We start from the raw sequence: 25,052 nt of genomic DNA, 5'->3' as shown, positions 1-25,052 counted from the left end.
GCTTTTCCCCTCCGGGGGGGGTCCGACGCGGGGCGGTGGGGGGCTGCGGGAGATGGGGGAGAGGGATGGAAGGGAGGGATGGTTAACACAAACTTTTCCTCACTGCTCGCTGCTCCTCTCTCCTCTCCCCCCTCCTTCTCCTCCTCCCCCTTCATAATTTAAATAACCCTGATATTTCCCTGCTAAACCCCGGCGCCTGCCCCCCAAACCCGCAACAGACTCACCGCGGGAGCCTCAGCATCCCCTCTGCGCCCCGTTTCCACCCTTTACAGTGTTCTCCGATTTTTCTGTAATTTTTTCCCCATATTTCGGGCTGGACGCGGCGGGCCTGGAAATTGTTTGCTTTCCCGTCTTTCCAGCAGCCATTGTAGTGTATGCGCTGCGGTGCAGCCCAGCCTGCCGCACACGCCGCGCCCACACCGCCCGCCGCCCACACGCACCGCGGGTTGGACGCCTCCCCCCGTCAGTCACGGCCGCGGCCGCGCCCCGCCGCCGGCGCCTGCGGCCCGCGCCGCCCGCTCCGTTGGTGGAACGAGGCGCCGCTCAAGGCCGGGGCGGACCCGCCGCCGCCGCCATTGGCGGCCCGGCCTTGCCACTCAGCGCCGCCGGGGCGTGGGCGGCGGCGGCGCTGGGCCGGGGGGAGCCGCGAGGCCGGGAGCGGGGTAGGCTGCGCCCGTACTTAAGCGGGCTGCCCGAGCCGCTGACGTCTTTCGAATTGGAGACGGGCTGCCCCCTCCCGCCCCGGGCTCCCGCGGACACGGCCGGGAACGGAGGTGAGTGCCGCCACTGGCGACCCGCGCTGTCCGTCCGCTTACCGTGCCTGCGGCGGGCCGCCGCTTCCCCGCTGGGAGAGGGAAGGCTCGCTCGCCCCTCGCCGCGGACTGGGGGAGCCCTGCCTGGCCGGGAGACGGCGCGGGGGGCCCGGCGGCGGGCTGCGGCGGGCTCCGGCGGGGTCTGGGCACCGCTTTCTGGCGGCAGGTGGTGCTGAGGGAAGGCTGCGCGCGCCGGCCGGAGGCCCTTGGGCACCGGCGGCCGTTGGGGCGACGGCCGTTACCCGCGCGAGGCGGCGAGGGGCACCGGTGGCGGCAGGAGGGGGGAAGGGGGTGCGGGGCTCCTCCAGTCCCCCGCCGCCCGTGGGGGAAGGCAGGGGCTGGGTGGTGGGCACCGGGGCGATACTGGCGCCGACCGGCCCCGTGGCGGCCTGCCCGCCTCCTCCACACCTGACCTGCCCCCCAGCCCTCTTCTGGAGGCTGAGGCGGGTAAGGCAGCCCAGCGGTGCCGAGCGTCCGGACCGCCGGCTGCCTCCTCCCGCCCCCCGCTTGTCCCGCTGTAATTGCAATAAAAACTGTAGGATTTTTATACGGCCTCCACTCCAGGGTTTAAGGTTTAATAAGCTGGTTTGTATTGCAGCATAATTAGCAACGTTGCATGTATGTATGCATTTAAAAACCCCAAACACTTTTCAATGGGAGGGAGCCCTATAGAAAAATATCCTGATGGTTAATGAACTGAAAAAGCCCTAGGGTGAAAGAGTGCTAGCAACAAATGCATTTCTCTGTAGTACAGTTTACAACTGTTAATGTGTTAAAGCATAATTAAGAACTGTGGAATAGACAAGCCTTTGGTTGTGGTCGGGCTCAGACCTGTAATCTGAAAGCAGGAAGGGAAGCCTGTGCATGTGCAAGAACTGGGGGGAAAGCTCGTTTCCTGCTCAACTGCTCATTCAATCGCACAGCAGCATTGCGGTGTGACCTGCCTGCCCTTCTAGCTGATAGTGTTTCAAATTCTGAAGTACTTCGGAGAGGGAGAGAGAGCAACACGCTCAGGGGCTATCAGACCTTTTTGGTAGTACTAAGTATATTTAAGCATTTGCCTTCTCTGAACTAAGCAGCTTCATGAGAACCTGAACTGCCTGCTCATTAAGGAGGTATTTCATGTATTGTGTGCATTGTTCCTTAAACTGGGTTCAGTTGCAGACTCTGGGAGTGTAATCAAACTGAAAATGTTAATTGCAGTTTGTATAATGAACACTGACACATCCTAGGACTCAAGAATGCCCTTTCAGAGGGGAAGGCTGAAGTCAATCTCATACTGTACACCTTGAGGCATGTCTGCTTAAGTGGTGCTTGCACCTCTAATATCAATAAATGGACTTATAACATAGACACAAACAAACCTCTAAAACCGTTGTGTCTGTGGTACTGACTTCGATGAAGCATTGTGATATGCTGCTTTTGTTTTTCTTCTTTTCCCTCCCTTCCTTGAACTCTTGGGATGATGCTGTTTTCCAACATGCTTGCGTTTCCATTTGAATTGGAATTGCTTGATCAAAAGTCTTTGCACCCAGAGAAAAGCAAACATTTGCCTAGCTGGTAAAGTTAACTTAAACACTGGATAGTTCTCAAAGGAAAGTGGAAAGGTTTTCTGATGCTGCTCTGTAAAAGGCCCATTTGCAGGAAACTGTTGTGCTTGATGTGTTTTTTGCATTCCACCAGGAGAATATACTTGCACAGGGTGTAAAATCTAAAGCTTATTCACTTGGAATAGCTTATTCTTACCCAAAGAAGAACCTTCATCTAAACATTGTTTTCTGTCTATGAGCTACTAAGAGCAGTATTAAATTTTTTGTTTGTTTGCTGATATCAAACAAAACTGGCTTTTTACTGCAGACTTGAAGTTACCAATTGCTAATGTGAACAGAAATAGGTTTACGTTTAGAATTAGCAGCATTGTCTTTAGGAAAAAAAGTCAAAACAAGATCAAGCAAGGATGTTCTTTCAGTTTCCTTCATCAGCTGTACTTTAATTTTCTGCGAAGAACTCTCTTCCTCAGTCCTGTGTTTCTGCTTGCATTGGCCCAAACAGTTGTCTGGCCAACATTATTTTTGGTTAGATTTAATATTTGTTTGAAAAATACCTGCATGGCCATATGTGTGCCAGAGGCAACGTATGGGAAGTAGTAAAGGGAATGAGGGTCTGCTGTTCATCTTGATGTCATCATCTTGGATCAGTGTAGGTTCTTGGCACTGAACTTTGTGTGTCTCAAGCTTACAGCTCCTGGAGTCAGTGTCAAACTACTAAACTGGTGAAAAATGGGATTCAACCTGTCATACACAGTGTAAATGGGTCTGGTCCCTCCTTGTGGTGAAGCCATTTTTTTTTCTGTTAAATGTCTGATACAGCCACACAGGAGATGTTTGGACACTTGTTACACCTGGGAAAACTTGGTGAAGACACAGATGTGATCCAGCTAAGAAGTAGGCACAAATCTGAAAAAGTTTACTTGTACATTGCTCCCTTGCACTGTTAGTTGAAGTGTCTAGAGTGTTGGCTGTGAACAGCTTCTATGGAGCTGTTTCTCCTAGACACTGTCACTTCCTCAATGATATGAGAGGCTGGTATGAGAGTCACCACAGTGGCTCTGTTCTCTGCAGAAATTTATCAGGGAGTAAGCAGTCTTGGTGACAGGCTAAACTTGCCTGAGTTGTCTTGCTGTTAGTGCTTTTGAAATAACAGTTTGCAAAAGAAGTTTTGTGGTGGTGTTTTGTTTTTTCTTTTTTTTTTAAAGACAACCAAACTCTGTGCATTACTGGAAGGCCTTTATTACATGTTGTAGTTCAGATTTAATCCTGAGTTACTATTAAAAGTAGATACTTAACCTGTTTCTTTTCTGTTTCTAACCAAGGTACAAGTGTCTGTCTAGAATGTCCAGGCGTGTACAACAGCTTAGAGACCATGATATAAATCCATGTGTAGTGGTAAGGCGATCAAATTGGGATTTCTGTTTGTATGTTTCAGTATTAACTAATGCAATTTCTAGAGGATTATTTTTTATGACTCTTGCATTGGCATTTTGCATAAAAAGTTTCTTAAAGAATCTGAAGATGGGAAAAGCTGAAAATCATCCATTGTAGTAAGTGTGAAATGACAACCAGTAATTCCTCATAAATAGGAGTAATACAACTGATGGCAATCTCTTCAATTTTCTGTCCTTAAAACCAGAGCCTGAAATCCTGGTTAGACAAGCTTGGTTGATTAAGTCTTTTGTGGGTTATACCAAGCATCCTTGTAAACTCTTCTGTGGACTCTATCCTTGCTATTTAAAGAGTACTAATGTCTGTTATCTCTAAATGAAGTCATTGCTTGGAATTACTGATTATCCTTTGTGATAGACGTTCCTCTGCTCTCTTTGATAGTATTCTCTCATCTGAGAAGCTGTGTCCTATCTTCATAGATATTCTGGGACTTGTTAGAATTTTTAGACACTGAGTACAGTAGCTTCCCTCAGCTCTCAAGTATGTTTTCCATATTAAAGGAAACAGATGCCTCTAGAAAATGCATGGATGACAACAACTATAACAAGAATATGTGTACTGCTTATTTTTTGAAGTACAAAAGCTGCAGAAAATTCTGGGTAAGCACAGTAGATTTTTCTCAATTTTACTCCATGCTTTGCTTTAAGTACATTACTTCTGACACATTGCTTTCTGAACTCTTCAGGCTTAGCTAGTGCTGGCTGCTACTGGTTTTACAGTGACTTAGAGGCCTAGGTAGTCTCAGTATGTATTGCTGGAAGACTTAAGCAGGTGCACATCAAAGTACTTCACTTGGTTCTCCTAAGTTAGCCCTCTTAGACTGTGAGTGAGTGTTCTTGCAGTACCTGATATGTTTTCCTCTGAATTTGAGTCAGATATTTGTGTTTTAAATGAATATAATGAAAAAATTCTGAGGTAATATAAGTTCATCTGGTTTTCCATTGGTTTGGGTCATGTTTATTTTAACTTAAGATGAAGCTTAGGAAGACTTCACTCTTACTTGGTGGTGTCCTTATTTCCTTCTCTCTTGTGGTAGAAAACTATAATGAGGAACTATGTGCAGTTAAACTGTTCTCTGCTATTTTCTTTCCTTATGCCAGAGTAGTAAAGAGTCTTTTAGCTTAGCCTTTAAATACCTGTACAAACTACCAACAAACTGTTTACAGACAATTGCACATTAGTCTGACATAGTGTGATGGGAATACCATAATTTTGCTGTCTTCTGAAGCAGCAAGGTAAACTATTGGATACCTTCGATTAATACTAGTACATTTAGTTTTCAGCTAATCGGACTTAAGACGGTCTTGACTCTTGATATATAAAGAGTACTTCTGTTTAAGAATCTTATTCATTTGGAGCTCAGAGGCAGAGACTTCTGAGAAATCTGTGTTCTCATGGTCACTTTTTGCTTCTATTTTCAGCATGATGTTATGATGCAAAGGAGAAGAAATGGTGTGAAACCAGAGATGCCCTCAGCAGAAGAGAGAAAGAAAATGTTGGAATCAATGGGGAAGCCTTACTGACTAGAAACTTGCATTGGTTGACTGTTTTTGCTGTACATAGAAGACTTAGCAGCAAGTTTTCCTTTTATCAACTGGACTTTATGGTTGCCACATCTTGGATTAAAATAAGTTCTTAAACTTTGAAATGTCTGAGCTTTCTAGGATAGAATGTTTTGGTTTTGTTCATACTCCCTGTCATGGACACTTGGCAGCTCACTGGAAGACATGGGTATCAACACAGCTTATGTCTAGACACTTTGGAAGTGGAAACTAACTTGCTGTGAAATGCTAAATATAAAACTAATGGGACTTGCAGAAAGTCTTTTTAAAAAAAAGAGGGGGCTGGTGAGTGTTTCAGTGTGGTTCTAAGTATGGAGCAGGTTGAGAGACTGGTATGTGCGACATGTTTCTTGTATCAAGCTATTCTGCCTTAGTATTCTGGATTTATCATGTGTGATCCTATCACTACTTTCACACGAGTTGTATTCTGTGTCCCTGGTTTAAATAAGGCTGCTCATGAACTAAAATCCCAAACGCAACAAGCTTGTCGTTAGGTCTGCCACTGCACTCATCAGTGATGGCAGAAACTTGCAATAAATTGTATCCACAAGCTTTGTTACAAGGTTAGAGAGGGTGATGAAGATAGAACTGAACTCCTCGGGTCTGAACTGAGTAGTACTTTCTGTGGATAGTAAATAGATACTTTGCTGGCAGGGAGGCAGGAGGGCTTGTAGACATGTAAACATATACTCTGAGTGACATGGCAGGTTTAACTATAGTACATCTATCTAAGACTCTCTGGACAGCTGAAGCCCTGGGTTTGGAAATGCTTACTCATGCAAGACTACAAAGCTCAGTTTGAACAGGTAGTCTGATCTTAAGATTGATTCCTTAACTAAACTGAACAACTAATAAGTGTAGATGGGTTGCTGTCTAGTGGAAACACTATTTTCTTACCTCTAGTACCTTCTAGTGTCCCAGCTTAAAAGCTTGCACCCTGTGGTAGAACAGAAAAACCACTGCCATGAGCTCAAGTTCCATGTGAAATCCTTTAGGACTTACTGTGATGAAGTTGGCAGACCTCTGGCTGACCTCATAGAGGATGGTGTAAAAGTGTTGTCTCTCTATTTAGACTGTTTTGGAAAGACTTCATGGCTTCCTGTTTCTCCTTCTGTCTGGCTTGTCTTGTTTCTTTCCACTGGAGGCCTATTTCTATGCTTAGTGGGATTTTTATGCTGTTTCTGCCTTCCCTCTTGTTATTTGACCTGACTAGTAACTAATGGAGATCTGCTGTTACTCCTCTTCTTTGTCTGGTCTCCCTATACCTCTGATTTTTGAAATGGATTGATCATACCCTTTCTTTTACTGGAATGGGTGTGTAACTCTCTGCCTTTTGAGTATGTAGTTCTCTAAGCATAGCTGTGCAGCCTCCAAGCCATGTCACAAGTTCTCTAGTCAGTTCCTAGCAAGGAAAATAGACTTTCTTCAATCAAGATTGGATTCTGTATTTTAAATCAGTTTCTCTGCACTTCAAATTTTGCCGACATTTTTCTTTTTTTGGTGTGTGGAACAGAGAAGAAACTTTCATTATAGGTTGAAAGGCTCTTCCTTGCTCACCATCTCCTTCCTGCAATACCCTCCTACATATTGTCTTTCCTTTTTTGTCCATTTGGCACCAATTCTTTTTTTACTGATTCAAGCACTTTGTCCATTCTCATTCCAACTTTTTATTTAGTAGTTTTATTGTGGCTCTGATTCAATGATGTAGTCCTGCAATGACTTTCTAGTACAGCTCCTCTGGAAGGTCTTGTGTTCTCTGTTCTCTCTTAGGGAGAGGAGCGGTCCTTGCTTTCATTAGTCAAACTTAGCCATAATGCCTCCTCGTTGGCCATGCCTCAATTTCATCTTGCTCATCTGCAGTTTTTGGGGAGCTGATTGTCCCCTTTTCCTCAGGGCTATGTCTCTCTGGACTCTTCTGGTTTTGCTGCCTTGCTCATCTAAGGGCACCTTCTCTTCCACTTGGCACAGGTTTGTCATTTGGCACTTCTGCTGTATCTTTGGGCATGTTCTTTGCTCCTGTGGCTTTGGCTACTATCCTAGAGTTTGCTATTTCCCTGTTGCTGTGCTCTGTGTTCTGAGCTTTCATTAAAATCTATTCTATGTTTTAGTTCTATGCAAGAAAAACGGTTTCTTGTCTTGATGTGATTGTGCTGATTCTTCCTTGTGTAAGCTCAAGTTCCTTAGTCATATCATTTATCCTAGGTTTTCCTTTCACATTTTCTTTGAGTGTAGAAATGCCCTTTCTTCTAGGTTAACTGTTGCATTTACAATTTTTTCCTGCCAATATTTACTTGGAAAGTTTCCACTGTTTTTGTTTTCTTTCTTTTAAAGGATGATTGACTTATCTTTAGGCTTTAATAGATACCCCGTACTGCTTTGTAGAGTGTTTGTAAAGAACTACTACTGGACTTCAGAAAGGCAGAAAAGGAGATGCAGTCCCTGCTTTCAAGTATCAAACAATGCAAGAATGTGGGATCACAGAACAGGTTAAGGCACATGTAATGCAAGTACAGTATTGTAATATTAGACTTCCTGATCATCAGTGGACACACATGGTAAGCTCCCTGCAGGTGTTACAACAAAACTGAGTTTAGTGAAGAACTGAGGGCAATTTAAGCAGTGACTTTGTGGATTTAATTCAGGTAATCAGTCATGTGTTGTAGAGTGCCACTTATTCCTTTATTTCTATTGCATATGCCTTTATAGTTGTGTTAAAGAACATCACTTTATGAAAAATCTTCGAAAACAAGAAGTTTTCTTCCTCATGTCATAATGCCTTTCAAGAGTAATCCATTAGCAAAGTCTTGAGTTTTCATCATTTTTCCCCCTCACTGAAGGTTGCTGTTCCTGCTTTCACTACTGAAACTCAGGAGTGGTAAGTTATGGTTAACACATAGGCTCTTATGTGTGAAATGGTTGAGTTTTTCCCATTAATTTTTGTAGTGTGATTAACTGTCTTTGTGAGCCAAAGATAATGGTCTTTTCCTCATATCTGAGAGCTTATATTCCACACTTCACTGAAACACTGAGGAAAGCTATAGCCTGCCAGTCTTCTGGGCAGAAATAAACTGAGTTGAATTCTTAGTTTTGCTAAAGCATGCTCCTGTGTACTAACCCAGAAAACATAACACAATGGACCAATATAATTCATTCAGAAGCAGGGGAAAGACCTGTGGGTTTTGTTTAATAGGTATAATTCTTCATTTTGCTTGTGGTACAAGGAACAAATCTGGATAGTGGCATTAATGTTTCTTAATTTTTGTTTGACAGCTGGATGGTGCTGTTGCACAACAGACTGTATGGAAACAGAATCACTCCACCCACTGCTGGGTCTTTCAAGCTTTTTTTAGCCTCTTCCCACAGAGATGGTAGAACTCATGCAGGAGAAAGGGAAGATTGGTGCTGTTGCTACACTGTAAGCAGGAGGACAAGAATCTAAATCACTGCTGGAGAACAGGAATGTTTTTGCAGCCTGAGAAGCTCTGGAATATGGTCCTTGAAAGACTATTTTTTCACTGTGGTCATCTGATCAGAGCTGAGCACTGAGCAGCAGCTACAGGCGCTCTGCCATGCCCAGCCAAACATCCACACTCCTCCCTGTACACTTTCACCATCTTACCTTTCCCATTACCCTACAGTGCCAAGGCCTCTATGGCTTGAAGTTTGCTGCTGCCGCAATTGGGATGAGTCTGGGCTCTTGAAGGTGTTAGAATAAAGTCATCTAGCTCTAGAGTCCTGAAGACTTCTTTGGGTTTAACAGCTAAAGCTTTGAAAGGCAGGGAGTTGGATGTGCTGCAGCTCTGAATCTTTGTCATGGTTTTCTCCTAAAAAAACCTTGCACTTGTGTGACCAAGGCATGCATATAGGAGAGGTTTTCCTAGAACTTCTGCAGAACAGATAGGATGAATGTGGAGTATACAGTGTTACTGTGCTCTAATGCCTTTGGAGGCAGCACTCAACTTACACTAAAGGTATCTGCATCTTTAAAGTCAGTCTTCCAAAATAGCTATGAAAAAACTAATTGTAGTGTGAAAAAAGTTTGGAAAAATAATACACTATTGCAGGCTTTTATTCTCTTGCAAGAATTTGAGGCAACTAGAAGAAATAGTTCCATAAGAATTAAATTAGTAAAAAGTAAAACAAGCATAGTACTTCAGAATATTTTTACTTTTTGTTGCTGCCTATTTGTTAGAAAAAAAGAAGAGGTAAGTACTGCATTTATACTGACTAAATGCAGTGAGTCATTAAAATAAACCTTAGTATGTTTTTCTACATAGGATATCATGGATGTACTAGGACTCATCAAATTTTGAATGAGTAACTTCTGTCCATCCTTTAGGTTTCTGTCTTGATGCCTCCTCTCTCAAAATCCTTTTCTAAGGATTTTCAGTTTTAAGGTCTTCAATGTAATGATCTTCAAACTACACCTGATTACCTTCTTTTGACAATTGAGCTGCTAGACTGAATGCAGCAACTTGAAATTCCTTGGCAACTTGCCTGTCTCCCTTTGGCATCCCTTTCAATAAGCTCAATGTCTCGTCTTCCTCACACTGATGCTTTATTCTGCCCTGTGGACACCATTGTCGTATTACATTATTTTTTGGATTTTTTCCTCAGGTACAATACTGTTTCATCTCCTGATTTCTATATTACCTTCCTGCTTTTATTAATTAGACTGCTTCCCACCCTGTCTTGGAACTTTGTGATCGCCATCTGTGCCTGAGGTTCAGAGTTCATCTTGGAGGTTTCATTCTACAGCTTTATCCTTCCTAATTGCCTTTTGCCTAGTCATCTCTTTCACAAGTTAATTTCCATTAGCTCTGACTGGTATATCTTCCCTGCTTATATATGTATTATACAACTGATTATTTTTTTCCTAAATGTCTGGGTTTTTTACAACACTATCTTGCCCTTCAACCCAAAAATGCACTTCTGCAGCTAATTGCCTGTGATTTAAAAAAAAAAAAGGCTACTCTAGCAGCATGCTCTTAGACTACCTGTGTATCTATATAAAATGCTAATTAGCTAGCTAGTGAAAGCATCTCCCTTACTTTTTAAAGTTCTGGTAGCCCTTTTGCAAAAAAGCTTTCCAGTCTCACTTATTGTATGGTGGTGTATCATGTTTAGTTCAGGCTGTCAGCTCCTTGAGCAGCAGCCTGCCAGTTCTTACTAGTCTGTAGAAAACTGTACGCAGCTGTGACATTGGAGAAACAGTAAAAGTAATACTGAAGTTGCTTAGGCTGAGAACTGCAACAGATTTTCATGTCTTTCAGATGCTGAAGTAATGTGGCAGATGGCTTAATTATGAGTTCTTTCCCTAGAAAATCTCTTTTGAGGAAAGATGTGAAGGCCATTTAATATGAAATGCTTATTATGAAATGCTGATGCTATCTATGGGAGCAATTCCTTAACTTAGTACATAATATCTAACAATCAGACAGGTTAGGTGGCATGGCTCTTCCATCAATAGGACAGGGGTTTCTTTTGGTGTTTTTTTTAAAGCTGATGGAATTTTCATTGCCAATGAAGCTAGGCATGAATGTATTTTTTTCTAAGAACATTCTTTTAATTTTGAGAATTGTTTTCTATATCTAGGCTTTCCCCCCTTTTTGCAAAGTAAACTAATTTTATTTGCATAATATTTGCATTAACTTCTAGGTCCTTTATACCTCAAAGGATTATTCATATTCACAGCCTCCCTATTGTAGGAACTGCATCGTTTTTTGCAGCATTTAGTTTGAGCAGATTCTGTCTGGACCCCCAACCCTAATATATTTAAATCTATCTGGAGCTATTCAACAACCTGCTGTTGTTTGTTTTTTTGAAACTCAAGTATTAATTGTTGGTGAATTAGGTTTTGCATTGCATGATTCTTCCAATTGTTACTCTTAAAAACCCCACTACCCATGGGCTGCCTCTTTACCTATTTTACTTTGATAAACAGCTATGCACCGCAATCACTTCCTGATATTTATGTAACTTTGGCAGAACACAGACTTGAAACAAAAATGAAAATTGCTCAATCCTTGCTATTTTCATTAACATTATTTTCATTTTCAGTTTCAAAACCACCTTACCTCCTCTTTCTATTTCATATTTCTTCTGCATCACATCAGTGGATACAAGCTATGAGCCACCTTTTGAAGCTGCTATGTAACACACATTTTATGTTCATACCAAACTTATTTTACCTGGAAGACGTTTTTACCTTTTTATGGTAAACATTACCACAAATATTGCCTTCTGTTTTAGTTTTCCCTCTGTACTATATATTTCATTCTCTTCTAGCAGAGAAGTTGTCTGGTGTATCTAACATCCTCAATGGAACATAAATGCATGCATCTTTGACTATGTGTTCTTTATATTTTATCTCTCACTGCTCAATATTTTAACCTTCTTCAACATACTTTGTATTTTTTTCTCAAAGGTTTTTTAATCCAGCCTTTGCTTCTGGAAAAGGTGCCGTTACATTCCTGTACTTCACCTTAACTATGCCATGTTTGTTTTGTTTTGGTTTTTAACAGCATGTGACTGTTGCCTGGCACAAAACCTATCCTTTGTGCCAGGGAATATCAATGTTATCCATTGTCCTGTAAAATAAGAATAATCACGCTTAGTCATTACAACACACCGTTTAATGTGTGCTATGGATCAGTAGACTTAAAATAGAAAGTAACAAATCAACAAAACAATTTTTAAAAAAAGCAATGTTCTCTTTAAATTTACTGTTACTGTAGGGGACAAAAATGAGATTTAACTACTTCTACTGAAAAGCAGCTGAATATGAATGCTGGGTGATTTTTAAAAGCTGCAAACTGTAAGTTTGGGAACTCTGTGGGTCAGGGGTCAGATTTTTGTTGTATATGCATACAACAATATTGAATTAGTGTCTGTCAAAATGGAAAACAATTATGATGTATAATGACAGGATTATGCTTGAGATGGAAAAGAGGTGCTCAATATACACTAAAAGCAATTCACAGCTGTAAGACAAAGACTAATAGGGGAGCATCAGCTCAAGCTTGCAAACACTCATAAGCCTGTGAAGAATCTAAACACTTTTCATTGATTATAAGATTGCAGTTCTTCTGTCAAAAAAGATTTCTCAATGTTTTCACAGAAATAGCCTGCTGGTAATATCTTTTATTGTGCCACATGTGAATCTCAGTTTTTCTTGCCTTGAAATGTGGACCTCTGAGCAGTCCTTGGCTCTAGAGTTGCACGCAACTGTTGAAGTGATCAGCGAATATGGTTGCACGTGAAAAGTAGGGTGACAGTACTTTTGGTATTTTTTCCTGATTTGTTAAATAGTGGAATTGAATGAAGTTGCTGCACTGGAATATGTTACAATGCAGTGCTTGCTGTGATGCATAAGTAACAGAAGGATGGAATGAAGATAAAGGGATAGATGCTGAAGTAGGGTGTGGGCTATGAATCTGCCATGTCCTGCAGTATCAGTCTTCAGTGCTTTGGCTCTAAGTTTCCTAATGGTGAACGGGATTCAGACGTGTTATTGATGGTCTAAGAAATGCTGTGTTTTAGCATGCTTCTACTTGACAGGTAAACAAAAGCAGTTCCTTAAATAAGTTAAAAGTGATGGTTTAAGATCCTGGCCTAATCCTATACAGGATGGAAGAACCACTTTGACTCTCAAATTTAAAATGTAGAGCCCTAAGGGCCTGTTCACTTGTTGGTTGTTTCTGTGCTCAGACTTCTAGAGCCTGTGGGTGCCAAACACTTTGATATCACAGGTCCTGGTGCTCCATGTTCCTCTCGGCATTTTGGTGCTGGCAGTGCTGATGGACTGGGTGTCCCCACCTCTGCACTGCTGGGATTTAGGGAATAAACATTCCACTCCATCATCCCTGGGGAATGATTTTGAAGTCTACTAGTGTGGGGGTGAGCAGAAGGAAATTTATTTTTCTGCAGGGTGTTACTTGATGGTCATTACTTTCAGTGGTTCCCTTCAGCAAGTGCCATCCAAGTCCCTTGTTCCTGCCCTCCAGCTGGTGCCTCTTTGTGATCCCCACTGTAATGCTGGTGCAGGGCTCCAGCCTGGGGAATGTATCCAGCCACAAAATAGCAAAGGGAAAATGGTGAGAAAGGGAGGACCAGTGCTTTTCAGCCCAGCTGGACTCCTGGGCACCTCACTGTGCAGCTGTGGCCACACTTGTGCCCCTGGGCTGGAAGGGACAAGGCAGGGTGTCTGGGTGAGCAGCACAAGACAGAGCAAATGCTGAAGCTGCAGCTGCTATCACAGATAAAACAAGGCTTTTGGGGCTTGGGGTATTCAAAGCTGGGAGTACATGAGGGCTGTGATTCTGTAGGTGGCAGGTAACTAAAAGCAGATAAAACCTAGGAGGAGCCATGATTTCCTAGCATCTCCAGCCAGGCAGTTTAAGTAGTTGTCTTGACAGTGTGCCTGTCCTAGATGTGATCACATTGCAATTAAGTGCTGCAAGCACGCACGAGAAAAGCGCTGAAAAGGCTCATTGGCAGGTTTTACCTACCTGTGCCTTAAAAGCAGTTTTCAGGTTTCTGCACTTTACGTTTTAATGTCCAAAACCCTGAGAATCAATTATGTTACTTTAACACCTCAGTTCTTCTAGTGTTGCTGTGGGACAAGAAGAGTTCACAAAATACTTTGGTTTTCTGTGGTGTAGAAAAGTTGCCAGCCAGGAGTTGGCAGAGAGCATCAGTATCTCTGTCTCCTACAGTTGGCAGCTGCAGGAGATGAGCCTGCCTGAGGAGCTGCTGTAAAGTGGCTGTTTGGAACAGCCAGCCACAAATTGTGTCAGGGAAATCTCATTCTGAGTTTGACCTAAATGGGTACAGGTTTTACACTGCTCTGGAAATGCAGGCTGGTCATTTCTGGCTGTGTTAGTGAGGTCATTTGTTGCTGATTATTGCTACCTGATTATTGCTACTGACTGGCCTCTGTAAAGCAGTGAGAAGCTGACACTGTTTCTAAAATCAGAGCAATTTGCTAATTTAAAATGTTAATGGCTGCATTTATGTCTTTGTTAGTGTCCTCTATCAGGTCTAGAATTGCTATTTACTTGTAGAGAATTTATTTTTATGTGCAAGTTTTTCCTCGTGATTTATTTCCATTCAGCTTTCACATTGCTACATTCTGCAGCAACCCAAGAGAAATAACCTTTTCTGTTCAGTAAGGGATTAATACTTTTGATGAGATGTTTCTGACACAGGAGGTTCACACATGTTCTTGCACAAGCCTTTAAAAGGACACTTGACATGTGGTGTTACAAGAACATATTCAGCAAATTTTAGGTAAGCGAATTGACTTAATTTAATAAACTGCTTTTCATCGAACTGGACAGAGCCCAATCAAGTACTTTGCCAAGAAATGTATTGTTATTAGTGCAGTATAATGTGGTGCTTACTAAGCTATCTGTTTCAGGCGGTGGTTTGGAGGGGAAGGAGGGGAGCGGGTGGCGTTGGGAGGTTTCCCGCCGAAAGAGGGCGGCTCCGCCGGGAGCGCAGCAGCAGCGCTGGCTGCAGGGCTGCTCCTCCGGGTTTTTAAAGCAGCGATCGATACTGTGCTGCACAACCCATCCCTGAAATTCAAAAGGAAAAAAAAATTATAATTTGAAATGGAGGCTGAAGAAAGGTGAGCTATTTCCTGTGCCCGCTTCACTGGAAATAACCCGAGCTGGGCTGGAGAAGGAAATTGTCACCACACCAGAAAGTGTCCTAGGACTCTACTTCCAGTCTCACAGTAATTTCTGGGTTTTCTGACAAGGGGAACCATTCACGGTGTTAAATTCACATGCACAAACCCTTTTGTGGGTACTGAATCCTTTGGCATACACAGACTTCTTTCAAAAGTGCATGTTCAATACAGATTTCAACATTTCTGGACAGCAAGTCATCTCTCTATCCCCAAAGACTGAGAACCGCAAACATTGGGTGCTTTTTATAATTGTGACTTCTCCAAAGAGAGATGATTGTACTATCAGAAAGGAATTTTTTTTTGCCAGAAATTGTCTCCCTGTATCACTTTCTCTACTGGAAGATGTGTGTGGGATTTGGGCTGTGCTGTATCTTCTCAGTGGGTCTTGGATGAGATGTTATGGATCATGTGCTTTGGACTTTGTCCCATGCAGAGCCTGTCAGGCAGCTCACAGATAATGTTGACTCCCACAGTATTTATCCAAATAACCTTAAAATGACTTAGTCAAAGAAAATTTAAAAAAAATACAGCCTTCCCCTCCCCACCTCAAACCCCTGAAGAGATGAGATTTCTTTAAGAGATATAGGAACAAAACTTTGTTTATATTCCCCTTATTTACATCACAGCAATTATTTAATACATCCTGCTGTTTCTGGGTAGGTAGCACTCTAATAAGCTGTGTTTCACACTCAGAGACTGCTAGAATGGCAATTTTGCACCATATTACGAAGGCAGGTCCTTAGCACGACTTTTGTGGGTTTTTTACGGCATCCGCAAGCCCTTTGTTTCACTGCCCATGATCCCCACTTTAACCTGTCACTTCTATCTTCATCCCCCAGCATATGCAAACTACTCTGATTTCTTCGGGTTTAATAAGTCTTGCTTGATGTTATGTGAAATAATCAGGCAAACCAATATTAGATGTCATTACTGCAGCTACTGGAATAAGAGTTTTGTTAGCAAAGTGAGATAGAAATTAATTTTATTTTGAAATGTTAGCATTTGGTTGTGAGGTTATCTGTTTTCCAAGTTAATTTTATGTTTCTTCATATACCTATTCCTTAGGCTCTGCTATCATTTCCTGGTTTCCGAAGCTGAAACAATATTGTTTTTCTTTCTAGTCACTTTTTTTGTTAAAAAGGATTGATTTGGTTCTCTTAAAATTAGAAGCATAATTTGATTATTTTTAAAGTTTAGCAATTCTGATAACAGAAAAAACTTCTAAAAGCAGTTTTTTTAAAAAATCTGGACACTTCAAAATAAATAAAACAGCACCAACTAGTTGTCCTTCAGTAATGTCATCGTATTTTAATTTCTCTTCTATTTCTTTTAACAGTATTATCCACTGATATAACCCAATAAAGATGTCAGTCATTGCATCCATCAAATAGTCTTAATTTATTGAGAAACATCCACATTCACACAATCTGTCCCAAGTTGCTGAGCCAGCACCTTGCACGCATGTGAATGCTCATTAATTTCACTGATGGATCTGAGAGAAGCTGTTAGCAGTCTGTAAGGACTGAGCTGCAGTGTTGAACCCTTCTGGGTAACTGGTAGGACTAATTTTACTTCTATGAGATGCATGAGAAACGCTTAAGCTACCGAATACTCGTTACGTGTAAGAAAAGACGTTGCTTGTGGCAGGGAGTTTAGCCATTCTTCTTCTTCCAAATGAACCTTGGAATGTTATGTGGTGCTGTAAAGGAGGATAGGAGCCTTTTGAAGTGTTCCCTCTCTGCTAAACAGAATAAAAGCTGTTTGGGAGAGATGCAAGTGTTACATCCTGCTTATTAGCAGGTCTGTTGTCATCTAACAGTGTATCTGGGGGTGTAGCAAACAGCATTGCTGAAGACTGGCTTTACCTATAGATGTTGAAAGAAAGTGTCCCCAACCTCTGGCCACCCAGAAGAGTTTTCATTCAGTAAAGGCAGCAGTAGGAAAGTAATTTTTTTCTATTCGCAAGCAACCAGATCATAGAACTGGTACTTTTCTTCCTCAGGTACTACAAATACCTAATTCTTGAAAGAAAAAAAAAAGACATCTGGCATAGCTCCGTGCTCCTTATGTCTGCCCTGAATTTTGCCCTGGTATCAAGGACAGCTAAGATTTTATTAACCAATATAAAAAAAAAAAAAAACTTCCAAATTTCTCACACAGACCACACTCTACCACCTATGCTGCAAAAAATGATGCAAGGAATGGCAGCTAATGGCATCTCTAAAGAGGCCGTCTCTAACCCTATTTTGAAGACATGTAGTTTCCCAGGTAAACCTATACCAATGGTTTAATTGTTCAAACTTCTAGGCTTCATTCCCCTAAAAAATACCCAAAACAACAAAAAAAACCCCAAGAAAAAACCAAACAAAAAAAAAGAACCCCAAACCAGAGCAGAAAACAGCACATGTCTAAGTAGGCATTTACATGTCAGCATTTATTGCATGTGTATGATCATGTGCATGTTTTCTCTCTGGTGAAGCAATCACAGTTCAGCTCTCAAAGCTAGAAGCGTATTTCCCCCCTGTTCTTTGAGACCTGTTTAAACTATTTGGATGTTATTAAGCTAAGTATCATTCATGAGGATAATTTAAGCAAGGGGAAACAGAATGGAAAAAAAGAATAAGAGTATTCACAGACTTGTTTTGGTATTTAATAACAAAACTATGGGTTTTTTTAATAATAAAAAATCCTCTAGAAGAGGGGTTTTATTGCCAATGTAAAATCTGGGGTTTTTGGAAAAACAAAACAAAAAAAACCCCCACAACAGATCTAGGCCATAGACACCTCACTCTTTTGAGTAACTTTTGAAGTTCATATGCACCTGTGGTCTCAAAGTTCCCAAGTCAGCAAATGGCAAAGTCTGGAGCTTTGATGGTTAGAACACATGGATGAGGAACACTGCGGTCAGTGTACCATTCGTTGTAGACCTGTGGCATTCCTGCCAGACTCCTGTATTCAGGCCCAAACATTATGAGTTTCAGACGAGGTTTTCAGAATGGAAAGCTGTGATTTTAGGCAGCGTTTCTTCCCTGTGACTGTTGGGCCTCTGGGTATGTCTCAGGCTATACTCGTAGTATGGAAAAGTCTAACCCCTTGATACATCTCAAATCCTGACCTTTAACTGTTCATATCAGACTCCTGATATTTTTACACCTTCATTTAAGTTCCTCAAGAACCTGCACCACATGCTAGATTCCCATCTTTTCCCCGTGTCTGGGGAAGTGGGGGAAAAAAGGGAGAGAAGATAGGGGAATGTTTTGCCGCCATTTATGCTCCCTTACAGAAACTGAGCTCATTTGGGAACCTGGAGCCTAGTTCTAGTCCAATTTTCTTGTCCTGAAGTAAAGCCCAAGTTTGCCTTTCCTTTGAGAAGACACATGTGTCCACTCCATTCACCTTCATCCTTGATGGTAGAACATGTTGTCAACCCAGACTGCATGGTCAGACTGGAGGTGCAGTGGATGCTCCCTCTCTGTGGAAAGTACAGATCAAAGTGATTTTCGAGACTTATTTTGACTGTAGCCAAGTGTTCTAAAGCATTGCACAGTCTGTGAATTTGCTTTTCAGCACTGTGGGTTAATGAATAATCCTCTGTGTACCTTTATCTTGCAAAGTTTGGTGTTTAATTGTTGGTTGCAGCAGATGGAAAGCAACTAATTATTACTGATTTTTTTTTAAAGTGGTATCTGAGATAAATAAACAAAACATTGTAAGGTGAGTTAAATTGTAGGGCTGAGCTAACAGCTCACCATTGTCAAATGGGGAGATCCTGCTCCCTTTACCCCATCCCCTTGCCTAGGGACAGTCTCATCTTCAACCTTCCCTGCCACTTCTTACACTCGCTGGATCCTTCACTGAGCTGATCACATTTTCTAACCCAGCAGGTTAAAGGGAACAGCTTCGGTGGGGTTAATGACTGGTCTTATGTAATTTCACACTTAAGCAAAGTGATTGTGCAAGCACTGGAACACGTGAGCTACAGGCACCGCACAGCATCTGCTCACAGATAACCATTTGTGATTGCTGCCCTTCTGTTTGGTTATGAATATTTAGGCCAAGAGACCTCCTGTGTAAGCCGGGGTTACCACCAACCAAAGGGATGAGTCAAGACTCTGCAACAGCTCATATCCTCTGTGGCTCACCAGAGGACCTCTAACACCAAAAGACTCTAATTGCATGACAGTGGGTTCAGTTCCCATCTAATTGTTTGACTTCTTAACTACCAAAGTCTGCAAAAAAAGCCTGACAAACTAATCTTATGAGTATTGCTTCCTGTGTTCTGAAGCTGAAGCCAGAACAACAGTTTGTGTAATGATGATTAACTGTTAAATAAAATTAAGTCTTAAGTCCCTATGGATTTTGTAATAAAAATTGTAAACAGTATTTTGCAAATAAAGCTGCAGGCCTATGGGCTGTCACTCCCAGATGGCATGAATTAGTGGAAGAAGGTTTGTTGTACTTCCTTTCCCCAGCCATCCACCCCTCCCTGGGTTTTGGATGTGCTAGCCTTGGATGGGGATGACTCAGCTGCTGGTGAATCACCTGCTGAAGTGCTAAAAGTGATAGCTTGGCTCCATTTCCTCAAGCAACAGTGAGCTGTCAAGGCAGACTAGCAAGAAAATTGTCTTCTGCAGCTGGGAGAATTTTCCTGCTTGCACATCGAGATTCGCTGCAGTTAGAGGCGGTTGCACAGATTTTACTGTGACTTCAGCAATCCCTTTGAGATCTTGTTTAATAAAAGCTTCCCTGTGCAAGTGCTTATTCATGATAGGGCTTTTCACAGGCATTGCTGTAAAGCTTTCTTTAGCAGAAAAGCAATGGCTGAATAGCTCATGTACAATGTAACTGGAGAAATACTGGTCAGGGATGTTTCACTTTTCCAGTTGGCGACATGGAAAGTAATGGATTCTTTCCAGCCAGAGAGGTTGTTCCGGAAAAGAGATGAGAGCTAGAAAAGCCTTCTGAAATCTTGCCATTTCAAATTACTGTTTTCTGGATTGGTGATGGTGGAGAGAGACAGGAGAAAAGCTAAAAAACACATGGAAAACTTTGCCAGGCTCTACGTCCCCACAGGACTGCACATGTCCAACCAGCTGCTAGGGAGAAAAACGTGGAGAACCTATTGTCACTGTGTGGTGAGTCTAAATGTCCTTTACAAACAGGGGCTGTTTGGGAGATACAAAACAATGCTAGTTCACCACAATAATTTTTAACCAATGTGATCGATGGGCCTTTTTTACTATTTCTTTCAGTGTCAGTACCTTCTTCCCCTTGATAGTCAAAGTAGCGTATAAGCCAACTGCCTGATCTTGGCAACAGTAGCACCAACTGCCCCTGCTGACAAGCAAGTAGACATTGTGAGAAGATCATCTCCAAGTCTCTGTTGTGAACCTTGGCAAGAACCAGCATGCATTTTGTTCTCCACCTGCTGTGGTACAGACTTGTACTACTTAATCTAATAGTTCCTAGAGTGGCTGAAGTTTGAAGAAAATATAGTCAGAGCTAGTTACTTTGTTTGCCCACCATGAAAAGGATAGAATTTAGTAAGTACAAAGATAAAAACCCTAAGCTTTACCTAGTATGGCAATTATTTTGCTGAATGTTGTTTACTTTGGCCTCTTTGTTGTATACCTTTATATATATTTGGGGATTGGCTCTATCCTCAGGAAAAGCACATCTTTAGCTCTCCTCTCTTTCCTGTGGAGAGCAGTAGTGTCATGGGCCCTGTTCAGCTGGTTGGTCAGATCACCCTTCCCAACAGGTATTTCCTATCATCTTTGTCAGGGTCCTCTGAGCCAAAATCATCCTGCAAACCAGTGGTGGCACAATGATGGTTAAATTCTCAGTCACGTAGGGTAGAGAAAACAGTGCCAAAAAGAATTATTCAAAGTTATGTATCGGTGTAACTCCTCATTGGAGCAAAGCCAGAGGGTTCATCAGCTGGCAGGACCAAGCTAAATGAACAAGTGTAATTTTATCAATTCTTGTTTTTGGAACAAGTCTGACAAATTAGTCTTATGATAAGCATGTTGTTTGAGAAAGATAAGAGATTTACTCAAAGGCATTCCTTCACATATTTTTTCCATGAACATCCCACATCTTTAATATCAAAAAATATTCTGTTGTCTGGAATAAGAGACATTGGACTTGATGCTATTGCTTGTTCCAAAACATCACCACATGGAGAATGCAGATATTCAAATATCTGCAGAAAAACAAACGCAAGGGTACGTTGTGGCGTGTAATACTGTGTACTCTAATACCATTCGAACCTCGGTGGAAAGCCACTGCTATGCCGTGTGCTTAGTGGCATGACAGCACACAAAAATCTTAGAGCCAAACAAGTATTATGAGCGTTGTACTGACTGTGTTTTGCCTTTTTTTGTCTTTCTACCTCAATTCATTTTCAAACCATCAGCCATTTTAGTGTTGGAAGTCTCCAGACTAGAACAGCTAACTATTTACCTTTCTATTAACTTTATTCTAAAAAAGTTAAGCACAATGTATGTGTATGTAAGTTTACAGGTATTATTTTTTTCTCATCAGGTAATCGCTTTTGTTAAGAGGGATCTTACTTCTTAAGGGTTTATACTCCATTTAGCAATCCATTTTGTTAGTCGTCTTTAAAAAGCTCTAAGATAACAGCAGTCAATTTATAGCAGTCCTTTCTCTACGCAGACAAAACACAAAGGTTCTTAATATTTTCCATCCAAGTCTCCTTACAGTCCAACTTGGGAGTGGTAATAGGATGAGAGCCAAGGCATTTCCAGAAATCTTGAAGTGCTAGTAAATCATTACTGATGCAGTGCCATGAATATTTGGTTGATGAAAGTTAGATGCAGGACCATTCTGCCCCTGATTAGTGGATATTATCAGTGCATCCCTACAAAAGTCAAAGCTTCTTGCTTGCTTACGCAGTGGGGAAAGAAGAAGGGTAGTTACTTCCCCAGTTGGGAGCAAACACAACCTTCCAGCACTATGACCTCAAATAGTCTCTGCAAGACACCATTTTAGCTACTGCCTTTTCTGAGCCCTTTCCTCACCTCAAGTCGTTCTTCATTTAGGTTATATTTGGTTTACAGTTTAAAGATTAACAGATCTACTGGTGTGAAAATGTTCTTTAAAAATATTTGTAGGTGCATAAAATCTGGAGACCAGTCCTGTGGCAAAGGGTGTCTTCCAAAACAGATTTCATGGAATACATGGGTGCGAAGCCCTAACGAATGCAGAACTTGTTAGTCTCTACCAAGCTGTAATAGTTTCCATGTAGGAATGTAAGAACAGACATTGTAGATTTCTTCAGGGTGATTTTCTGGATTTTCAAAGTGGCTAGATCAGGTGCTTCAAAATAGTTAAGAGAATTCATATTTGGTTTCCAAAGGCATAATTTGTTGTTCTAGTCTATCTCCTCCAAATCCTCAGCCAAGGAATGGTGTGATCCCTGAACATCTCTCCTAGCTTATTCCCTTGATCTATGTGTACTTTCAGTGTTTCTTTTTGCATGTTAAGAGAACACTATTAAAAAGAAAAAAAAACTGAAACCAACCTATAACTCAGGTGGAGAACATGGATGGATATTCATGGTATGTCTGTGTGGCTTTGTCTGCTGCAATACAATAAACCAAAAAGCATATGTATACAAGAGAGCACAGGACAGGCCTCCACAGTGGAAATAATACAACAGCTCTTCCTTCAGATGTGAAAAATCCATTATTTCTGTGTCATCGTCTAAAAAACTAATGGCAAAAAGGCTAGCCTTGTGTCTGGGTGAATAAAAAAAAGATGCGAACATGCCAGTGTTGTCTCGTGTGGGTTCTTACCAGCCAGGGTGCTACGCCATAAAATGCTTGTAATTTCTGAAGAGATTATTTAATCCAAGAGGGAGACCATTACACAGGCAAGTCACTACATGGCCTCAGATGTAAAGCTTGAGTCTGCTATGGCATACCACATTGCAAAAACTTGAAAAGGTGGTGGATTTGGAAGCCTTCCTGTCTGCCTCAGGAAGGGTGCGTGTTGCTCCTTTGCTTACAATAGCTCCAATCTACCTCTTTTGACCTCTGCACAGGCAGAGTCCAAACAAAACTTAAAAATGACACTTCATATATGTATAATTAAAGCATATATATGTATATGTGTGTGTGTATACTCTGTACACCCAGAGGGCCTTTGTTAGTATTGCTCACTGTCATTTTGTCAAATTTGTAAACACTGAATGTTTATGGACTTCCTTCCTTCCTTCTCCCTCTCTACACCAGCTGAAATCCCACATTAAAACAATCATGGCCTGATTATTTCAAATTATCTCTGCAGCATTCTGTATTTGTGACTGCAGCAGTGCTTTTCAAACTTGTAGTACTTTGTAGTTAATCTCTACAGTAGTCCATTATAGTTAGTTTCCAGACTTGTACAAAAAAATAAACACCCTCCCAACTTTACTTAGATTTTTCTATAATTATCACGCTACACTAAAATCCACCATATTTAGTAAGTGTTAAGGTGAAGATAGCAAACATAGTTGGTGCAGTGCTCCCAATTAAATATCTTGAGAAACACAAACCCAAAATATAGCCTTAGAAACATGTCTCTTCCTGTATTAACAACACTGCTAGTTTCAGCAGACACCCTTCCTGTCCTATATTCTGCTTTTCCAAAGTGCCTAAACCTCTGCTTATCATCTTTACAAAACACCTTGTTTGACACCTTAAGACACAATATTAACCTACCCCTTTTTTAGCTCAGGAAATTCTATAAAACAGTAACAACAGGCCCAGCCTTCAAAAATCCTGTGGACCAAAAGGATGTCTTCTGATACTTCTCATAAGGAGACCATGTACCAACTAATCACTTACCAACAATATCACCCTTCTTTTCTTGCATCCCTCCACATATTTAGTGGACTCCCATTTGAAGTGGTGAAATAAACTTCCTCAGTACTTTTTCTACTTTTACGATGCTGCTTTTACAGTGCTGCACTTCATACAGGTGATGCAGATTCCTCCCCAGTAGGACTGCACCATCACCGAGGTTTCATTGCTTAGATCATGGCACCTTCACGGCATGAAGCTTATGATGCCAACAGACAAAATTTGTTTGGCAAGAACCTCTTTTTTTGCTGTTGGCTGCATCTGCTGACAGTGCTGCTGCTCATGTTCTGGCTCTGCTGATTCTTTCTGTGCCACAGCCAGGGACGCTGCCTCTACACCTCAAGCCATGGAGAGGAGGAAGTGTCAGAATATGCCAGACCCTGTCTTAGGGCTCTGCCGCTCCTGGGTCTTTTCTGTAGTTCTTCCCTCCTGGGCAAGGAGTCTGGGAGACTATCCCGGAACAAGTCCTGCAGAACCGTGTTTCCTTAGATAGATGTAGTTATTTGCCACCTTAGATAAAGGTGACATCTCTCAACCCAGCTATACCAATAATCAAGGTTTGTTTTGATCCCGCAGTAACTAGCCAGCAGACCCAACACTGCAAGGCACCTTGGCATATAGCCCATGCATTTGTCATACCCTTTCCTTGTACATCGTATCCAGATCACGAGGACACTCTTATTCCCAGTGTGAATATTGCCGAGGGCAAGGGAAGAAGGTGTTAAGGTTTTTTTTCCACTCTTCTTCACTAGACAAAGCTGTTTTCCTCAGGTACGTACTAACTGCAGAACTTCAGGCTGCAAGCTTGGTGGCTTTGGCAGAGAGATACCTAGGACTACAGAGAAACCGTGTTATACACGGAGTGAACAAAAGCCACTGCCTGTAATTCTCTCTCACCTATTGAAGCATCAATGACCCTGCTAAGTCTCACTGGAGAGACAGTGCATTCTCCTGGAATATCTGATAGCTGTGGATCCAAACCTGTCTCTCCTGATTGTCACAACAAAGAAAAACTCATTTGGAGAAACTAAGTTATTTTGTTAAAAGATTAATTTTACAAAACCTATGGTTTTGAACAGCTGCTTAGCAAAGCATGGAGTCCACGTAGGTGTCTT

The 25,052-nt window shown here is 41.7% G+C and overlaps 2 protein-coding genes across 10 annotated transcripts in view; one reads left to right on the top strand and one right to left on the bottom strand.

Annotated features, from left to right (window-relative positions):
- The window catches only part of PLAG1 (PLAG1 zinc finger), a 52,408-nt gene extending 51,834 nt beyond the window's left edge, over nt 1-574 (bottom strand). For 7 of the 9 annotated variants that reach the window (XM_054816464.1, XM_054816465.1, XM_054816466.1 and 4 more), the window contains exon 1: nt 225-407. The gene's annotated coding sequence lies outside the window, so the exon portion shown is untranslated. The other 2 variants (XM_054816469.1, XM_054816462.1) reach the window with 2 other exon arrangements.
- A 57-nt stretch (nt 575-631) lies between these two features.
- CHCHD7 (coiled-coil-helix-coiled-coil-helix domain containing 7) lies at nt 632-14,706 on the top strand. Its single transcript, XM_054816473.1, has 4 exons — nt 632-773; nt 3,685-3,757; nt 4,315-4,413; nt 5,236-14,706. The coding sequence occupies exons 2-4, from the start codon at nt 3,704-3,706 to the stop codon at nt 5,335-5,337; spliced, it is 255 nt and encodes an 84-aa protein (XP_054672448.1). The 5' UTR covers nt 632-773; nt 3,685-3,703; the 3' UTR covers nt 5,338-14,706.
- Nucleotides 14,707-25,052: the final 10,346 nt, after the last annotated feature.

The sequence above is a fragment of the Grus americana genome, chromosome 2 (genome assembly GCF_028858705.1).
Source record: "Grus americana isolate bGruAme1 chromosome 2, bGruAme1.mat, whole genome shotgun sequence".
NCBI classification, from domain to species: Eukaryota; Metazoa; Chordata; class Aves; order Gruiformes; family Gruidae; genus Grus; species Grus americana.
This window is presented reverse-complemented; position numbering and strand designations above follow the sequence as displayed.